This window comes from Pelophylax lessonae (assembly GCF_965119305.1).
Source record: "Pelophylax lessonae genome assembly, chromosome: 8".
Lineage (NCBI taxonomy): Eukaryota > Metazoa > Chordata > Amphibia > Anura > Ranidae > Pelophylax > Pelophylax lessonae.
This window is the reverse complement of record NC_138775.1, coordinates 192325723-192347146: the sequence shown is the minus strand read 5'-3', so window position 1 is coordinate 192347146 and position 21424 is coordinate 192325723. Positions and strand designations below refer to the sequence as shown.

Genomic DNA, 21424 nt, shown 5'->3' with positions numbered 1-21424 from the left:
TTTTGCAGAGTTCCTAACCAGCAGCTCTTTGGTTTTAAAGCCAGTCATCTGACAGGCTCGTAAAAATTTGTTGAGCTATCTTGACTCACAGCACTGTCTAACTCTGTCTTGTCTTCTTTTCTTTCATCAGATATTTTCAGCTGCCTTCAAGGAGGAACAAATAAGCCACCATAAAGAAGATATGCTGAAGAACAAAGGGGTGAACGTTACCAAAGGAGGCAATGGATGGGGCAAACTTTTCTTCTGTATATTGTTCACTATCAATTTGTTAAAACAGGAGGGATAGAAAATCTTGCCAACTAAAACATTTCAAGCAGATATCCGTATATGTTTCTAAAACCACAACAGAGAAAACAAGAATGAATGATGCCAACCTTAGAAATACCTAAATTCTGTGAATTGTATGTATATTCAGCCAGTCAATGTGGGGGTCCTGTTCATTTAGGTATTGGATCTAGTTGCTACTGCTGCAACTTTCTATTCCTATGCATATGCTAGTAGTTAAAGTGTAACTCCAGGAATTATCTTATTTTTACATGTATATATTGGTCCATCTTGGTTTCATCTAATTCTTCATAATTCACATCCAGAGGGTGCCGGTGGATACAGAAATTCATTGTAGTAGCCTGTGCTACTTTCAATCAGTACCTCTGCCTTTCAGAGAACATCTTGTATTTTTTTCAATGAATAGAATGTTTTCTCTGATTGGCAGAGACTGTGATGTTATCTGTCCTGCCTGTCTGCCTTATATAATCAGAGAATGCCTTTTATTCATTGAAAAATGTGACATATTCTCTGAATGGTGGAAATGCAGAGCAAGCGACCCATCCCCTGTTCAATACATAGATGTAAAGTTGCTCAAGCAGCACCCAGAACAGAACAGTGCTGTATGTAGAACAGGCTTCCACTGTGAATTTCTGCCTCCAGGTATACCTGCCCTTAAAGCGGAGTTCCGGCCTAGGGGGTGAAATTTAGCTAAAAATACCCCGGGACAGTCAGGGCTAGTACATTCCATAATGGATAGCCTCTGTACTGTCCGGGTCCCACTTACATTTTAGAAGAAATACTTACCTTGAAAATTTCTTCTCCAGCGCTGCCATCTCGGATGTGGGCAGCTGAAGCCAGCGCGTCCTCTTCTGCGTCCTCTTCCGTGTCCTCTTCTCCCAGAATGCGCCTGCACCGGCCCCGTTCGTCACTTCCGGTGCGGGCGCGTCATCCCTGCACAGCTTCTGGCACGCCCAGAAGCTGTGCAGGGAATGACGCGCCCGCACCGGAACTGATGTGCGGGGCCGGTGCATTGATTCCTGGGAGTGATGACGTTCAGCTCCCAGGAATCAATGCAAGGAGGAAGTGACGGCGCGGGCCGCAGAGGGAGGAAGTGGAAAAAAGGTGAGTATATTTTCTTCAATAACAAGGTAAGTAAACAAAAAAAAAATCGTAATTATCCATTTGTTTTTCAGGTGACCTAGAGCATGCGGATGGCCCAAAATCGATTTTGTCGATTTTGAGGCCGGAACACCGCTTTAAAAAACCAGGACCCTGCAATCACTATATCTGGTCTCCCACAGTACACAGAACATGATGATGCAATTATTTTAGTAAATATAAACTGCTAAATACCTTTTCTCATCAGCAGGTAGAGCAGTCTTGTGACTTCTATCTGTGTCTGGGTAAAGCTTGTAGGAGGAGTTTTTATGCTCCCCTGATTGTCCTATGAGGGTGCAGGAACCCTGACCCTCTGTCTGGAAAGTGATGATTGGCCCTGTGCTGATCAAATACACACACACACACACTCAAGAAGAAAAAAAAAACTCTCTAGCATAACATACCAAACTGAGCTTGTGCAGCTTGTTCCCTAGCCTCTGTTCTATCAGGAGATATATGGGGGACTCTGGAAGAAGGGGAGGATCAGAGAAGACAGGATAAAACAGCCTTTTTTACATAATGCAGATGATTAACAGGTTCCACAGTGAGTATAACAAGCATGCTTTACTGCATGTACAGACTGATTTTACTGTTGTGGGTTTAGTAATATTTTAATCTATCCATTATTATATATGTGCTCCAACTCAGGAGACTCTCAAAATTAGGACTATAGTACACTGGGGTGCCGTGATGTGGCCTCTGCAGCTTACGCATACATTTGCAAATGTGTGCAAACGAAACCCTTTGTTTTTGTGCACTGTTAGACAGGATCAGTTTGGTTTGTTGCAGGCTGGCTGGTAAGTGAGCTGGGAATTTTTGCGTGTTGTTTTTTGACATGCGTCACCCTTATATGTGCTTCTTTGTTGCAAAGGCCAGTTATAGGTTGGAGCAGTTGCCATTTGTTTGTACTGGATTTCTACATCATCGGCAGCCCTTAAGCTGGGACATTAGAACTGGAACAATGCAAGTTGAAAAAAAAAATGCATTCCTGGAGTTCAGTCTTAACCACTTCAGCCCGGAAGGTTTTACCCCCTTAATGACCAAGGCATTTTTTGCGATTTGGCACTGCGTTACTTTAACGGAAAATTGCACGGTCGTGGGATGCTGTACCCAAACACAATTGATGTCCTTTTTTTCCCACAAATAGAGCTTTCTTTTGGTGGTATTTGAGCACCTCTACAGTTTTTAGATTTTGCGCTATAAATAAAAAAATAGTGACAATTTTGAAAAAAAAAAAAGCCATATTTTTTACTTTCTGCTATAAACATTCCCAATAAAAAAAAATTTAAAAATGACATTTTTTTATCAGTTTGACAATTTCTATTCTGCTACATATTTTTGGTAGCAAAAAAAATCCCAAAAAGCGTATTTTAATTGGTTTGCGCAAAAGGTATAGCGTTTACAAACGACGGGATAGATTTTTGGACTTTTTTTTTAAATTTATTTATTTATTTTTTATTAGTAATGGTGGCGATCTGCGATTTTTAGCAGGACTGCAACATTGCAGTGGACAGATCGGACCCCTAACTGACATTTTTGACACTTTTTGGGGACCAGTGACACTAATACAGTAATCAGTGCTAAAATGACACTGGCAGGGAAGGGGTTAATACTGGGGGTGATCAAAGGGGTTAAATGTATGCCTAATATGCTTACTGCTGATCTGTCCCTGCCTGTCGGACAGAAGATCCGCCAGCTTTGTTTACATAAGCAGGCGGGTCTTCTCGGTTTCCCGGACGATCACGGGAGAGCAGCGGCAATCGCGTGCGCCGCCGAAACCACATGCACTCCAGTCACGTAGTACTACGTGACTGGACGCAGCTGAGCCGCCCTGCCGCAGTAATATTATGGTGGGCGGTCGGCAAGTGGTTAAAGTGTTTTTGTTTTTTTTTTGTAATTGATCAAAAAGCTATGGAAAAAAAAAATGGAGCTGGCAAGAAATGTAGCCAGTATCAGAGAGCAAAAGAGCTGTTCACACTGCAATATGGGAACAAGGAGCCTTGATCAACCCTTTCATCGGAAACTTTGAAAGCAGCCAGAAAAAGGCAGCTCCTAATAAAAGTTCTTGCTGGCAATATTTTTATAGCTGAAGCATGAATGGCTGTGTACAGGCTTCGGGTTCTGAAGAAAATCAGAAGAAGGGAGCGCAATCCAAACATGCTACCTGCTTTGTATGGAGCTACTTTTTTGTGGTTTTAGTGGAGTTACCCTTTAAAACAATCCCCACAAACCAGATCCCACACTTATCTTTCCCTCCTCCCCATAGACCTTCACTGTAGGGCCTGTTTGAAGCCTCTTTATGAAAAGTCTCCATGCCAGGCATGCACAGTAGTATCCCAATTACAAGAATGGCCACAATTAGTCTCAATGGTGGATGGCCTTTCCAATTCCATAGAACGTTGTGCAATCTGGCTGGGAAGCATTGTGAGTGTGCAGTGTCCATCAGCTTGAACCACAGTGAAAGCCTATTAGAAATCGGGACAAGTATGTGTAGGACTTTATTTTTTTATGTATACAAAGTTATGTGCAAAATATATAACAAGTAGAATGGGGAATACCTGTGGATGGTATGCTTCAAATTGCAAAGCAATAAAAGAAAACTTTCTAAACAGATTCTTAAGTATTTATCACATTACCTTGTTCGGAACATTCCAGTTTTCCAATCTTGAAACGGATATTCCTCCAATATATCCGGCATGATTGGGGTAGGTAGTCTGGGTGATTTGCTATGTGGCAAGGTTCCCATGTGGCTGACCATGTCAGTGGATCTAATGGAAATCCTGTCCTTCTTTTTACGAGGTAATGTACCATGGATACAAACATCCTGAAATGAATCAGCCCGCCGCTCAGCAAGGGGGGATTTGCTGCTTAGAAGATCCATTGAAGATGTCAGTGGGAACTGATGGCTCGTTTGCACATTTCTATGGTAACTGGCAAATTTCCCAGCAGCCATCATTCTTCAGTCCTGACAAAAAAGAAGGAACAGAGAAGGTTTCAAAATTGTGGAGACAAAAAGACATGGAATACTTAACTTTCAAGTGAGAGGCTCTGTCAGGTGAAAGACTCTACATCTCTCCTCACAGACTGGCCTCTTGTGTTCACCTTGGAACGTGAGAGCTTTCCATTCAGAAGGCCTCTGTGACTTTGGCCACTTTCCATCAGTGTGAGAACTAACTCTCAACAAGGCAGTCATGCTTTTGGGACTGGGTTTTGTTTCCGCGGTTGACAGATTATGTAATTGTTGTTTTTAGATTGTGACCTTTACAGCCATTTTCTCAAAGTGAACACTTCCGTGTCAAACACTGCAACTTCGACAGAAAGAATTCTATCACCATTACAATTGTCTACATTTTCTCAAGCGTGAAGGCTACAAATTTTTCATGGGGCCTCAAAAGGAGATTCAGGAACCCAAATGATTCATACTTTTGTTCTGAATGCAAATAGTAAAAAGCTGGTGACCAAAGAATTAGGCTCCGATATAAAAATGGGAGAATTGTGATTGCGTCCCATTCGGATTCTTTAACATTCTGAATATCACTAGAAAATAAGTTGTGTAATTTGAGGCTACATTCACACTGGAGCTGAGCATTTTCAGCCGTTTTTTCAAGCTTATTAAGGGCTCTTTCACACAGGCGTTCCGATCAGATCCGCCTGTCAGCTTTTTAGGCGGATCTGATCGGTTGCCCATTCAGCCCTATGGAGCAGCGGATGTCAGCGGAGATCACCCGCTGCCATCCGCATCCGATCCTGTCCGTGAAATCCGGTCGGATGGAAACCCTATTTTCCATCCGTCCTAGGGATCGGGTCGGATAGGATCAGATGAGAGCGGACAGGCGGTCCGCTCTCATCAGATCCCCCATAGAGAACAGCGGGGGCTGTGACACCTCCCTCTCCGCACTGCAATCGGAGACGGAGCTGTCATCCGCCGGCTCAGCAGGGATCGGCGGATCTATCCCCGCTGAGCAGCATGGATCCGCCTACGGAGGCAGACCGTGTGAAAGAGCCCTTAGGCAGATTTGCAAATATTATAGCCGTTTTTTTCAGGAATGTTTCCTTTAGGCGTTTTTGCTGTGGCCAGTAGAAACCTGTGTAAGTTGTGGAGTGATGCTATAAAAAGGGAGGGGAGCTGCCGTTTGAGCTGAAAATGCCTGAAAAAACGCTTTTTTTTTTGCTGTTTAGGTGTTTTCTATTGAAGTCTATGGGGACAAAATTTTGAAATCTGCCTGAAAAGTAGCTCATGTACTTTTTGTTGCGCAACAGGCATTTTGCTACAGGTGGCAAAACGCTCAAATGTGAACAGGGGCCATTTAAATTAATGGGATTTTGCTTGTTGAGAGTTTCTGAGCATCAAGCTCAAAAAAACGCTCAAGCATGAACAGGGTCTGACAGCTTGCTGTACCAAAGCAGTTACTTTTCCTTTTAGGTTTTTTTTTTTTTTAAAGTTCCAAAGCATGAAAAAGAGTGCACCCCCAGTTATGTTACAGCATATTTGGAGAGTTGCCACCTTTATTTGTGTCACAACGGTGGAGGATATACTGTCGGGTGACCCCATAAAACACACTGGAGCATGTCCAGAACCAGAAAAAAAAAAAGCATTTTTCTTATAATTATTAATACAGCAGTGTGGGTTCTGGACATGCTACAGAGCTGAAACTTCACAGGGACACTTTTTTGACCCCCCAGACACTAATCCAAAAAAAGTCATGCCTGCCTCAAAAAATGCCCGATAAATGCCTGCAAGAAAAAAAGCCAGCTGGAGAGAAGCCGTATTAATGGTCTAATAAAAATTATAAGAAAAATGATAATTTTTTGGGGGTTCTGGACATGCTACAGAGCTGAAACTTCACAGGTACACTTTAGACCCCCCCAGACACTAATCCCAAAAAAGTCATGCCTGCCTCCAAAAATGCCCGATAAATGCCTGCAATAAAAACTGCCAGGTGGAGAGGAGCCATATTCCTGTTTTAATAAAAATTATAAGAAAAATGCTCTTTTTTTCTTGTTCAATACCATTTTTATGGAAAGTCGGATCACAAGTCGGATCACAAGTCGTGTCAATTAAGGAGGCGACTCCCATTGAAGTATATGGGACAGGTCGGATCACAGGTCGCCTCAAAGTAGTACAGGACCCTTTTCTGAAGTCGGAGCGACTTCAGTAGTGCCAATTAAGACGGCACTGATTGATTAACATTGCTTTTGTTATGTCAAGCGACCTGGGGCGACCTGGGGCAACACAAGTTGCCTCATAAGTCGCCCTAGTGTGAATGGGCTCTTACCATTATGATGAGTATAGGAACCTTAAAGCCAACTTGTGCTTTGTCCATACAAGACAAAAAAGGAGATTTGATTTAAGCTGGTCATACACTGTGCGGATTTAGTCCAGTTCCCACCTGAAATTTGCTCAATGGTGGCCCTGCAGGTCTCGTTCCATTTAACAATCGTCAATGATTTTGTTGTAGGTGTGTGCTGGAAAATAATCAGCTGAAAAGCAGCTGCATCTCGGCAGGGCCGTCTTTAACACAGGGCAAAAGGGGCAGCTGCCCTGGGTCCAGTCAATGTTGTGGGGCCCAAAAGCAGCTACCCCTTGAGCCCGCAAATAGTTAATAAGAGGTTTTGAGAGTGCCCAAGAAAATATTTGCCCATGGTCCAATCAATATTAAAGACGGCCCTGACTCGCTGTCAAAATACAGTAGCTGCAGTGGAAGATTCTTTCCTCCATGCTCTATAGCGAATTTACATGGCAGCTAGACAACTAGAATTTTCAGGAGGTAATCAGCAATGAAGGTCTACCACCTATTTCTACCAATACAGGTTTTCTCTAAGCTTTTGCGGTGAGGGCAAACAGCTGTCAAGCTGTGGCATGAAAGAAGGGAAAGTTATAGAACTGGCATATGTACACAAAGAAGAGATAAGAAAGCCTGTTTTTCATGTTACTACCCAGTAAAGATCATGCAAGCATATCTGCTTTATATAGACAGCTGGATGCCAACACACAGGCTGGTTAGCAAAAAAAACTCTTACACTTTGGCCAGTGAAAATCAAGACCAACAGATATCTAGAAGGAGATTACACTGACATGGAAAAGCAACACGAGAGCCCCACTAGGGCATGTATTTAGAACAACCCCTTCAGATAGCAAGTGAATGATCTTCACAGGCATGTATGATCCTCGTTTTAAATAAGCCAAAAAATGATCATGCGTGTAAATTCTGGAATAGCCAACTCTATCATTACATTGATGGTGCTAACAGTTACATGCTGTTGGTACTAACAAGTCTTGTTCAGATCTGGCAAAGTAGTGGATGTCTGAGTCTGATAAAGAGGTCTTCTGCAGCCGAGACCCAGAAGTGTGGGGTGACCCGATCAGTCTATAAATTAGTTGACCTTCAGCAGTTACACATAAATACGGCACACACAAAAGCTGCTTAAGTGTGTTTTTATTGAGCTACACACAGTTATCATCATTCCTGATCACACAAGTCCTGGGAACATGATGCTCACCAGGCCATGCTGTGTAAATATTTAGTATCTGGTATTTGATAAATGCCAAGGTGTTTGGAGTCCGTCAGTACCGTCTTCTCTGGTCGTGCCTTCAATGTGGTTTCTAAGCAGCTCTCTGGCAGCTGAGGAATGATATTAGAACTTCAAAAACACTATTGTCTCTTGTAATCTAGGCTAACATCTCAAAAGGAGTACACACTCAGGAAACTTCAAAAGTCATTTTAGTTTGTATAATAAGAGATAAACTGTTTTGCTCCAGAGAGAGGAAAAAAAAAAAAAGAAAAGGGCAAACAGAGTTTTGTTTACATTTTCAATAGGGTGACCTAAATTTAGGTCAGTGTGTCTTTCCCTAATCTTCATTATGACGAGGAATTCACTATGAGAAGTCCAAAGTGAAACAAAGTTTTCTGAACATGTATGATCAGTAGTATGTTGTGGAACTGACAACAATGAAATTAATGGCGCTTTTCCACTGCATGGAACCGAACGGTTCGGCTCGCTTTTGTGCTTTTCCACTGCTGGTACCGCATGGTACGGTGAAGGAACGGTTCGGTACGGTACGGCGGCGCTTTTCCACTGCATGGAACCGAATGGTACGGCTCTCAAAAACAGTACCACCTCGATTGTGGTTCCAAGAGGTACCATACCCGGTACCATATCCCACAATCCTTTGCATGCAGTCACTACTAGCCACTGATTGGTCAGAGAATCCCACCCACCCCGTTGTTATCCCACTTAACTTTAGTACTACTTTAGTGGAAAAGCAAACCTATACCGTACCGTACCGAACCGTTCCAACACCGTACCATGCGGTACCAGCAGTGGAAAAGCAAACCGGGCCAAGCAGGGCCGAGTAGAGCCGAGCCGGTACTTGCAGTGGAAAAGTGCCATATGAAGTAACAAATACAAAGTGACAAAAAGCATCAAAAGCACATAGCAACCAGCAATCCTGTTTCACTGGTACGAGACTACAGTAAAATGAAAGGTAAAGTGGTTGTAAAGGCACAAGGTTTAGAGAGCCTCTCTGGAGGCTCGCACTCCTGATTGGCTTTTGGCAGTAGCGGGAGCCAGTGAAGTGACTGGCCTCCGGTGATACACAGACCTTTAGTGGGTGGACCTTCTGGGCTCCTACAACAGCTCTGCCCTCTGCACAGGCTATGTGCAGTATAGTGATGATGTCACTGCTACTTTACAAGGTAATAACTGGTGTTGCAAAGGCATTTGGACCACACAAAGTAGATTTTTATCATTTGTGGTTATGGAGGAGTATCTTTACATTACAAGTTTTTTTGTGTGCCTGGAGGTCACCTTTAACCAGGATTTTTGTCCTCACTGTCAGCAGTATATGAAGTGGCAGGGCCAGAACTCTAAACTTTCCACCAGTTCACATGACAATATAAACGTCTATGGGGGCTCTGATCCACCTGTCACTGAATGGGATAACAGTCAAACCCTCGGATTAGAAAACATGCTTAGATAGGTAATGTTCCCCTGAGAGAGGAGGTACTGGACATACCAGAACTGCACAGCTCCTTCCCTCTTCATGTACAAAACACATGGCCAGCCATGCCAAATGTATGTGTTCAATGACCCACAACCCATGAACTTGGCTGAATCATGTATGTCTACAACTACTTCTCAGTTCATACTAAATCAGCCTATAAATAATTCACCTTCAGTATGTTCTAAGCCTGTATCAATTTTTTTTTCTTTTTATATAGGTGTTTTTTTTTTTTTTACTTTTTTTTGTTTTTTTAAATAGCATAATGCACATAGCTGAGGGTATAAACACTATAAAAACTATTATAATTATAAAAGGTTTAAACCAAGCACTCCATAGGTTTATGAATTTAGCAGGACATCCTTGATTTAATTAGGTCATTTTATATTAAGACTGCATTCATTATGCAGATGATGTTGAAGACTTAACGGCTAAGCAACTTTCTGTTTCATTAAAAAAGCCTTTTGGACAGATTCAGTAATATTCTAAATAGTAAATGTAAGGGTGTCCTTTGTGTGTGTGTATATATATATATATATATTCACACACGTATGTATGTATGTATGTATGTATGTATGTATGTATGTATGTATGTATGTATGTATGTATGTATATATATATATATATATATATATATATATATATATATATATATATATATATATATATATATATACACACACACACATACACACACACATACATACATACATACATACATAGACATAGAGATATACTGTATTGTATATATAAGTTTTGGCTCCTTCACACCAACAGCAGTGACCCACATTTTTCAGCATTGGAATATTACAAGTCACTGTAAAAGCACATAGAAAACAATGGTTTTCTATGTGCCTCATTCACACTACAATGTTGTGCAGGTGCGTTGTAGGCAGTACCTTTAAAGCAATGCAACATGCATGATTGCATGTAAAGGCAACACAACGTAGCTGAAACAAAAAAATAAACTTAGTAATTTGACCCTTCCAGGTACCTGTGCATTCACAACCAATTAAATTAAATGCATGCATTGCGCATAAAAATGCAAATCAACACACATGCATTTTCAAAGCATTGCGGTGAGTTGTTGTGAGCAGTATGGGGCAGGCTATAGACAGTGCAAATTTATTTTCTGCAACCACAGGTTGCAAGAAAGAAATTTGCACAACTCCCCCATCAACACAGACAGTGCTGACAGGAGAATCCCTCCTGCCAAGCAACTGTCTGCTCCCAGCAGGGAAAACACAGTGATTATTGCTAAAGGCTATAGCAGCCTCTAGCGATAATCACAGGTAAATCCGTCAGGCCGGTACTGTATCTGATATATCGATAAACTTGGTACATTCAGCCTGCCCACACAGTTTAAATCTAGGACGGTTACTGCCGTCTATGGCCGGCTCTAGTAGTAGTATTTTTTGACAATCTATGTATGTGTTGCAATTAACTTTCAAAGCTTAACAATATCTGCTTGAATACCAAACAACTGGCATGCAGTTTGTTCCAGGTCACATCTGCCATTTTCTTGGTTCACATAGAGAGCCTTTCAGAAAAACAGTGACAGCAACAGAAATTTAGCAAGAACAGGCAGCTGCACAAGATAGATGCCAAAACCTAAGTGTATGAGGAGACAAAACTTTTTTCTTTTAGTTTTAGATAGAGCAGAAAAGAGTCCAGCTAGTCATACACGCTTAGATATCTCTTGTTCAGCCCAACAGCTCAATAGATCCCCCATCCATATTTTCCTTCTTCAATCTTAAAATGGACCCGTGTTGAACCAGGTGGTGCCAAAAGGGCAAAAATTAACATAAATTCCAGTTTTGTAGGGACAGCTTTAAAAGGAGAACTTTGGGGTTTGTAAAAAAAATAAAATAAACACACATACTCACCTGTGTGATGCTGCAGCTGTCCCATGTTGGGTCTAAGCCAAGAACTGAACAATCACATGGCTGCTGATCACTCAGTTCTCGGTCTGCTTGGAGTGTCAGTCACCACACTCTGCTCTGTAAATTGTTACATAGTTACACTGCTCCAGTTTGGACCAATATAAGTATGCATGTGTCATTCCCTATGGCACCTGAAGCACTGCAGAAGGCACTAAAACTACAGTGATGCCCACTATTTTCCTGGTCCTGTGCCAAGCAGCTACCTTGCTGCTTAGTGAACACAGGAGGTTGTTTGCTTGGCATGGGCACCATTCAGAAAGTCGTGTAGACTGCATTCTTTGAGCATTTTTTTGCGCGATTCCGGCACGTTTTTATGCGCGACTAGCGCGCTTTTTTTACAGGGTCTTTAAGATTTGCTGTTTTTTTTTATTTGCCAATAGAGAAAACTCATCTGTTGCGTCATTTGTTGCTAGGCATTTCAGCTTTTTTAACTTTTCCATCAGCCTTTATTTCTTTTTAATTATGATTACTCATTTATTTATTTATTTTTTTCACTAGGGTAAGGGGTTAGATTTAAGGTTTGAATTAGGAGTTGGGGTAAGGGTTATTTTTTTTTTAGGGAATTATTACTACTACTACTACAAATAATAATAATAATTGTAAAATAAATACACAAATAAAAAAAATAATAAATAAATAACACATTCAATAAATGAATACTAAGTAATAATAAATAAAAAAATACCCCTAACTTTCCCCCTAACCCTTAAAAAAAAAATAAAAAAAAAAATAATAATAGGTAACTAAACACCCTAACACAAAATACATTATTATATTTTTTTTGTTTGGGTTTATATTAATTAATAGTTTTAATTTTTTCCAAGGTTAGGGATTAATTATTATTTATGTATTATTACATAATATTCATTTATTTTATTTATTATTTATTTCTGATAAGGTTTGTTATTTGTGTATTTACAGTGGCGGCTGGTGCTCAAAATTTTTGGGGGGGCGCAAAAAGAAAAATGTAATAGGTATTGCTTCGCGCCAAAAAACGCAGTAAAAAATTTGCGTGACTTTGAAGCTGTGCCCCCTTCAATGCAATGAACACTGTGCTGTGCCCCCTTCAATGCAATGAACACTGTGCTGTGCCCCTTTCAATGCAATGAACACTGTGCTGTGCCCCCTTCAATGCAATGAACACTGTGCTGTGCCCCCTTCAATGCAATAAACACTGTGCTGTGCCCCCTTCAATGCAATAAACACTGTGCTGTGCCCCCACAATGCAGAGTTCAGCGTGCATGCCCCTTTCAATTCAGAGCGCCACAGCATTGTCCCCAATGATTGCAGAGTGCCCACAGCATTGTCCCCCAATGATTGCAGAGTGCCACAGCATTGTACCCCAATGATTGCAGAGTGCCACAGAATTGTACCCCAATGATTGCAGAGTGCCCACAGCATTGTACCCCAATAAATGCAGATTGCCCACAGCATTGTACCCCAATGATTGCAGAGTGCCCACAGCATTGTACCCCAATGATTGCAGAGTGCCACAGAATTGTACCCCAATGATTACAGAGTGCCACAGAATTGTACCCCAATGATTGCAGAGTGCCACAGAATTGTACCCCAATGATTGCAGAGTGCCACAGCATTGTACCCCAATGATTGCAGAGTGCCCACAGCATTGAACCCCAATAAATGCAGAGTGCCCACAGCATTGTACCCCAATGATTGCAGGGTGCCCACAGCATTGTACCCCAATAAATGCAGAGCGCCACAGCATTGTACCCCAATAAATACAGAGTGCCTCAGCATTGTACCCCAATAAATGCAGAGCGCCACAGAATTGTACCCCAATAAATGCAGAGCGCCACAGCATTGTACCCCAATAAATGCAGAGTGCCCACAGCATTGTCCCCCAATAAATGCAGAGTGCCCACAGCATTGTACCCCAATAAATGCAGAGCGCCACAGCATTGTACCCCAATAAATACAGAGTGCCTCAGCATTGTACCCCAATAAATGCAGAGCGCCACAGCATTGTACCCCAATAAATGCAGAGTGCCCACAGCATTGTCCCCCAATAAATGCAGAGTGCCCACAGCATTGTCCCCCAATCAATGCAGACTGCAGCGTGCGTGCTCCCTTCAATTTAATGCAGTTACCTGGCGGCGGCGGCGGCGGGTTCTTCCCTCCTCCGTCCTCTCTGCGGCGGCGGCGGCGGGAAGGAGAGCGGCTTCTCCCTCGTCCTCCGAGCGGCGGTGACGGTGAGTGACTGACTCACGCACCGGCACCGCCCCCATTGTGACGTCAGGGATCGGATGTCCTGGATGACGATTAGTCCAGGCTGGAGACTGGACCAATCACAGCCAGGATATCCGAAAGTGGGGGTGTCCAATCGCAAGGACTTGCGATCGGGTTACGCCCCCAGAAGGCTGCCGATCGGCGCCTCTTCTGAGTCGTAACCCCCCCCCCCCCCCCCCTAGCCACCACTTCCATTACAAAGGCCGGCGAACCCAATTTTTTTTTTTTTTTAAACTTTATTTGTTCGCTGTCATTTTTTTTTTTTTTCTTTTTTTTAGGGGTAGGGGGGCGGCGCCCTGGCGCCCGCTATGCACGGGCCGCCACTGTGTATTTATTTTATATTTATTAATTCATATATTATTACCATTTTATTTTTTAAATGTTTTCATTTGAGCAGACAATTAGGCAAATATACGTGACAAAACGCACAAATGGCGCATTTCTTTTCATTTCAATGGGAATAAAAAACGAGGCAAAAAACACTTAAATCTGCCCGATTCGAGATACAAAAAAGCTCCAGAATTATTTTAAGCTTCAGGCATTTGGCTTCAGGTGATTTGGAGTGGAGATGTGAACCATCTTCAAAGGAAATAATTGATTTTTCCTCCTCCAGCATTTTGGAGCTTGGAGCTTCAAGCTACAAAATGCTGAGGTGTGAATGGGGCCTTAGGGAACACTTTGCATTTTCTGATTGAACAAGCTAGAGGTAGAGGGTGGTGATGGAAGCTAGCGGTGATCACTGTAGTAGCTGTGTCTACTACAATGATTTTCAACTTACATGGGTATCCCCAGGGCCGCTGATAAGCCAGTACAACCAGCCCTGTTGTACCGGGCCCGGCTACTGAGCTCTGCAGGGGGGCCCGGGCAGCCTCAGTCAGTGCAGAATTTTTTAAAAACAGGCTTTCTAAATTACACCCCACTTAGCCGCTACCTCTAGCTTAGGGGGGGATTATTACTACTATTTTCTGGGCCCCTCTATGGTGATCTGTAATGGTGAGAGTGGAGGGACTTTTTTTTCATTTTCGGGCGCATGCGCAGTGCATTCCATGCCTGCTCTACATGTCCCAGCTGTTTAAAGTCCCAGCCGTCTCCTGCTGCAGCTTGCCCATTGTCATACCCTGGCGGAGTGATCTTCTTTCATTCAGCTCTGAGCTCCCCATTCAGTAGTTAGTAATCAGATTCTCAGCGTGAGAGAGATGGAGAGGCAGGCAGCTGACCGAGTCCAGGAGGAGAGGGAAAGCTCTCAATGTCCCATCTTTTTCCTGGCCGTTATCCTGGAAATACAGAACTCGCTTATGTGTGAGCCAATTCCAGCCGAGCACACGGCAGCTCAGCCTGACAGTCTATTGATATAGACTTGCAGTACCTCTCCTCTCCATTAGTAGCCGCTGTACAGAAGGGGAACGTTTTTACTAATCAGGTATAGGCTTCAAGATCTGAATAGAAGTATTGCCTATGCACGAGTGGGCAGCTAAAACACTCCAGGTCTGCCCTCATCACGTACTGTACTCCTGCCAGCATAAGAGAATGTGGAAGAAGATGGTGTGAGGGTAACTACTACAGTAATAGAGATGAGGTGTTTGGCCACAGAGTTGTCATGAGAGAAGGGGGGCACATTTCAGGCAGTATTTTGTTGGGGGCGAGAGGGTGCTGTGTCCATTCATTCCTAGAAGATGATCCCTGGTGACTGGACATTCACCCTTTTATTGCTGGCAGATGGATTGGAAGTGTGTGATTAACCCTTTGTTTGTAGAAGATCTGTATTTTGGAAGTCATGATTAATAACCATTTTATTGCTATCAGATCCCTGGTGAAAATGTACATTTACCCCTTTAATAGCTATATATATATATATATATATATATATATATATATATATATTCATGCACTTCCACAAGGGATCGGCTATCAAAAAAATGGTTAATCAAGTGCTTCTATCAGGTATCTGACAGCAAAGAAATAGTTAATCATGTCTCTAGCCACCAGGGATCTTATTGGTGGTTAGAGCCATAATTAACCTTATTATTGCTAGAAGATCCTTGCTGGCCTGGTGGCTGGACATGATTAACTATTTCATTGCTGTCAGATCCCTGATAGAAATACATGATTAACCTTCTTGTAGGACCACGTCCATAATAAATGAATGTGCCGCCTCCAATTAAAGTACATGCTTTGCCTACAGCAACTTTATGGAAACACAGAAAAAAGGTGTCCCTAAAAACTTTTTTGGAATATTGGCAACTATTGATTTACTGCACTGTACATTACTTTGTCACCCTCTATAACACACAGACAGAAGTCAGCAGGTTCTCTGTCACAGTGTGTCACATAGCATGGCTGTTGGGTGCCGATTGGTCATGAGTTAAGGTCAGCAACCAACAGCCATGCTATGTAACACACTGTGACAGAGAACCTGCTGCCTGTGTGTTATCATAAGGGCTCTTTCACACAGGCGATCCGATCAGATCCGCCTGTCGGTTTTTTAGGCGGATCTGATCGGACCCTCCATGCAGCTCTATGGGTCAGCGGAGATACCTCCACTGACACCCGCTGCCATCCGTACCTGATCCTGTCCGTGAAATCCAGACGGATGGAAACCCTATTTTTCCATCCGTCCAGGGATCAGATCCTTCATTATAAACAAGCAAAAAATTGGGGGAGCAAACCCTGAACATGGTGGGACTAAACCCCCATTTTTATTTATGGATTGTCTCCATATTTGATAGCCATTTCTTTTGCATGGTTGCGCTATTCTTTTTTAATATCAGATCCTTCATTACATGCAATCGGATGTGCGGTGCGAATTCAGCCATACACTTTGTATGACTGAAATTCGCACTGCACCCGCACAAAAGTCGCACATGACCCTGTTTTCCAGCCGCATCAGGATCGGATCGCACAGTGGTTCACACTTGTGCGATCCGATCCTGTGCGAACTGTAAAGATCGCACTGCGATATGCAATCAAACTGGGGGTGTCGTTAACATTTCATTGACACCCCCTGCGTATCGCATATGGCAGTGTGAACTGCCAGGGGTGCGTTTGCGATGCGGGAACAGGCTGCGAATTTGCAGCCTTCCCGCATCGCACAAGTGTGAACCGGGACTGAGACATGCTGATCAGCTGTAGCCAATTACAGTACAATGTCCTGTGTTTACAAACACAGGGCTTCATACACAGATCAGTAATCTGGCTATTTCTTCTCCCTGCAAAGCAGGGAGAAAAAAACAGCCAGATCTGTTAGTAAAAGCAGCACACGTTACACACATGACACTTGGCACACAGTTAACCCCTTCATTGCCCCTTGATGTTAACCGACCCAGTGGCATTAATATAGTGTACACTATACAGTAATTTAGCTGATCACTGTTTTGGTGTCACTATTGATGTAAGTTTCAGTTAAGCCAGCCATAGATGATTACAATCTTGCCCAGGTTAGCAGGGACCGGCTAAGACTGGCTGATTGTACCCAAGTAATAGGATGACATAGGTACAACCTGCCTGTCCGCTTTTTACATGCAATTATTGTTTCAAGGCGGGGTCTAGGGAGTGGCCAGAGGTGGGGTTAAGGGTGGGGCTGAAGGGGGCCCCATCAGGTAGGCTGTACGGGGCCCCATGATTTCTATCAGCAGCCCTGGGTATCCCACAGGTATTACACATGCATACTTACATTGGTTCAAACGTAACCAATGTAACTATGCAAAAATATGCTTACTTGAAGTTAAGCTGAAAAAAAAAAAACAACAGAAAGTCCGTTTATTATTTGCTGTCCCTGTTAAGGAGCTTTCCTTTCATTTTCTGTCCCAGAGATGCAACAGGAAGTGAGAGGAAATCCTCCTCAGACAGCTGTCAGCAGAACAGCTGTGCCCGTTGGAAGATTTTCCTTCAATTCCTGTTCTGGTGACAACTGTGCAATAAAGATGGCAATAAAAGATGGCAGTAAAAACCTGACAGGAGTTTAAAAAAAAAAAAAAATGCCATACATACACTTTAAAATGTGAACCATCCAAAATGCAAAATGTAATAGCTAACTGGATTGTAGTTTTATTATTTAGCTCAAGGACACAACAACCTAATGCAAAGTTCTGAACCTGCTGTAAAATTCCAAGAATCTGAATTTGAGGGAGCGTGTTTGAATGTGAAAGTATATTACTCAAGTCGCTGGTGACAGCTGCACACTTTCAACCCCGTCTTTGGAAGTGCACAGCTGTACTGGGTAACAGATCAGGTCAGGAAAAGAAGGAAAAAATTCTACTGAAAGGACTCGCACTATCCAGAATATAACTCCTCATAATATCCATACTGCTATCATTTAAACTGCGGCAGCACATTATTAATATTGGCACACATTTTTGTAATCAAGTTATATTATCTAATGTTGACAAATACATAACCCACAATTTACTTTTCATAGGTGTGCACAAACTTTGAAAAAGTTTCAGCTTCAACATATTACTAATCCAATTACCAAGCATGCTCTCTCTTTATGGGATAGACTAAAGACTAATTATAATTTACAGTCTACACACAATCCACTACAATCTTTTCTGAGAAATCCAGCCTTTTATCCGGCTTGGGAATTCCCAAATTCATTTCGGGCATGGTCTAGGTCAGGCCTGTCAAGGCTATTTAATCTGGTCTCTAGCTCTTCTATCTTAAGTTTTCCTGAACTTTGTGAATCACATCATTTACCACATTCAGAACTTTTTCGATATCTCCAAATTAAAAATTTCTATACCCCATTTATAACAAATGGTACCATTCTGAATCAGCTCTCTCAATTTGAGCGTATCTGTATCAACAACCCACACTCCAGAGGTCTAATTTCTAGCCTATATTCTCAATTGCTTAACAATCCAGACGTAGATACACCAAACTATGTCAGGAAATGGGAAACAGACCTTGGCCGTATTCACTTAACCAATCAGAATGGTCTGAAATCTGGTCTGTAACGAAATCTTCTTCTTCAAATATTATCGCAATTGAATCATCATACAAGGTTCTTTCATGATGGTACTTGGTACCAGCTAGAATCGCCAAGTTCACACCAAACTATCCGGCCTTTTGTTTTAGAGGTTGTACGGAAATAGGTACACATGTTCATATATGGTGGAATTGCTCAATTGCTACAGTTTTTTGGAAAGAAATATTCTCTCGAGCATCTAAAATGTTTGCAATAGATATTACTCCAGATCCAGTGATTGCCATTTTAAATTTAAAACCTGCATGCCTGACACGAAAACAATTCAAATTATTCCTTCAGCTTCTTAATGCCGCTAAACAAACCATAGCCAAAGCTTGGAAGACTACAACTTTGAATCTTGTAAAAGTTAAACATAGGATGAATAATGCATTATTACATGCAAAAATGGAAGCCATGGATTGCGATAAATTTAGAACTTTTATAAGCATTTGGGACCCTTGGATTAAACATGGCCTATCACCGGGTTTTGAGGAACAGGTTCTGAATGCTTGGTAGTTAAGACTTATATTTTATTTACTTTGTATTAACTTTTGTGGTACAAGTTCTATTCTCGATTCCCTCTCCTTTACCCACTTTACCCTACCCACACCCTGCTGACTTCTTCCTTTTCCTTTTTTTTTTCCCCACAGCCATGTTCTGAATACCTTCTCAAAATCTTAATATCTCAGAATATCATATTAATAATTCTACCTTTTTCTTTTGTTCCTTCCTTTTGTGCAAACTTCACTATACAGTATAACATTTATAATACTTCTGTAACAATAACAGTATTTCTACTTCTGTTTTTGTTTTGTAACTTGCTTTATGGCTGTTTTATAAAACTCAATAAAAGTATTGAACGAGAAAAAGTTTCAGCTTCAAAATGCCTGGTCAGCACTAGGTGGGTTTGCTGGGACTTCTAGTTTTCTATCTGCTTGCCAGCTACAATAGATGGCCATACAAAAAAGGAAGGCACAAAAACGCAAATTCATTATTACCAAGAGCTTAGAGTGTGCGTATAAAGGCATTCAGCGAAAACTTATTTCTGTAGAAGTTGAGCATCTCCCACTTCCCCCTGTTATTGGCCATTGTGCCTGGCCATCCATTGACAAATGAATAGAGAGGCTTCATGTCATAGCGTGACAACACTCACTCACCATACTGTATCTATGAAGCAGCAATGCCACCCTAGTACAAGTATTAGGACTACATAACATCTCCCCATTTCCTCATTGCCATACCATAGGGGCAATGAAATAATCCTGTCAGTAATTTAGTAAACTGATGATGTCCAGTGCTGTTTGCCAACTGATATCTGCATCTCTTTTTGAATTAGGGCTCTTTCACACAGGCGGACCATTCAGATCCGCCTGTCAGTTTTTTTGGCGGATCTGAACGGTCACCCCATGCATCTCTATAGGGCATCGGATGTCAGCGGAGACATGTCCACTGACATACGATCCATTAAATCTGGACGGATGGAAACCCTATTTTCCATCCGTCCAGCAGATCGGATCGGATGGGATCGGATGAGAACGGACTGATGGTCCGTTCATATCCGATTCCCCCATAGAGTTGCATGGGGACCTGACAGCTGGGAGTCATGCTTGTAACTGTCAGCCTTGCAATGCCTCATGGCAATTGAAGTTTTAAACAGCTGGAGGGCCACTAATTTGAGACCCCTGATTTAGGCCAATATATATTCTGCTACATATTTTTTGGTGAAAAAAAATCCCAATAAGTGTATATTGAATGGTTAGCACAAACGTTATAGTGTCTACAAACTGTGGGAAATTGTATTTATTTATTTTTTAATACTAGGAATGGCGGCAATCAGCGAATTATAGCGGGACTGCGATATTGTGGCGGACAAATTGGACACTAACTGACTCTTTTTGGGGACCAGTGACTCTAATACAGTGGTCAGTGCTAGAAAAAATGCACTGTCACTGTACTAATAACACTGGCAGGAAGGGGTTAACATCAGGGGCGATCAAAGGGTTAACTATGTTCCCTGGGAGGGCCCTTAGCAGAAACACAAGGTCACTGCCTTCCCTTGTCACAGAATGACGGTCTGCTACAAATTGGCTCCTGCTGTGTCCAATCACAGCGAGAGTGGGTCGCCCCAGACCCAGAAGTGTCAGATCACGTACCAAGTACATGATCTGGCGCAGATCAACAGCTACAAATCCTGTAGTTGCTGACTTTTAATAAAATAAGACTTACCTATCCGTGGATCTAACACCATCATCACCTGTTCTTCACAAGCCTAAAGCTGGATACACACTATACAACTTTTGTTGTCAGATTTCCTTTAGATTTACCTTTTCTATGTAGTGCAAGGGCCTGCCTGACTGCATACAACTTGAAAGTGTTTAGGTTTGACCTCATATTATATGGTTTTGGTAAGTCTGAAGGAAAAAATCTAAAGAAAATTGTATAGTGTGTATGGCCCTTTAGGGTTCCTAGTGCTGGCATCATAACTAAAGGCAGCAGGCTGTGCTGCTTGCAGCTTCACAGCCGGCTGCCCACTGCGTATCCGCAAGCTGCACTGCACTTTGTGAATGGCCCCACAGTCTTCTGGGACCTGTGCCGTGTGGAAGTGGGAGCAGGTACCTGTCAAATCTAGGTATCTGCTCCCAATGCCAAATGTGGCAGGGGAGATGGGGTGGAAGACTTACAGCTGAACTTCCCCTCTTGGGTGGAGTTCCGCTTTAAGTGCTAATACACCATTTCAACTCCAACTTTTTGCTGAACCAGAGCTATAATACTAGGAGGGAATCAAGAATTTCCTCACAGTTAGTGCTCTATAACTGGTTACGTTCAAACAGATCTTCCCCCCAG

At 42.3% G+C, this 21424-nt stretch overlaps 2 protein-coding genes across 2 annotated transcripts in view; both read right to left on the bottom strand.

The window, feature by feature from the left end:
- LOC309561650 (lamina-associated polypeptide 2, isoforms alpha/zeta-like) overlaps positions 1-617 on the bottom strand; it is a gene marked incomplete at both ends in the record, with an annotated part of 39915 nt that extends 39298 nt beyond the window's left edge. Inside the window, one exon of the mRNA XM_082265644.1 lies at positions 537-617. Coding sequence (XP_082121770.1) covers positions 537-617 — 81 coding nt within the window. The remainder of the gene's footprint in view (positions 1-536) is intronic.
- The window catches only part of BCAR3 (BCAR3 adaptor protein, NSP family member), a 185793-nt gene that overhangs the window by 144535 nt on the left and 19834 nt on the right, over positions 1-21424 (bottom strand). The window contains exon 2 of the mRNA XM_082264777.1: positions 4062-4390. Within this exon, the coding sequence (XP_082120903.1) occupies positions 4062-4381 (320 nt within the window). The 5' untranslated portion in view covers positions 4382-4390. The remainder of the gene's footprint in view (positions 1-4061; positions 4391-21424) is intronic.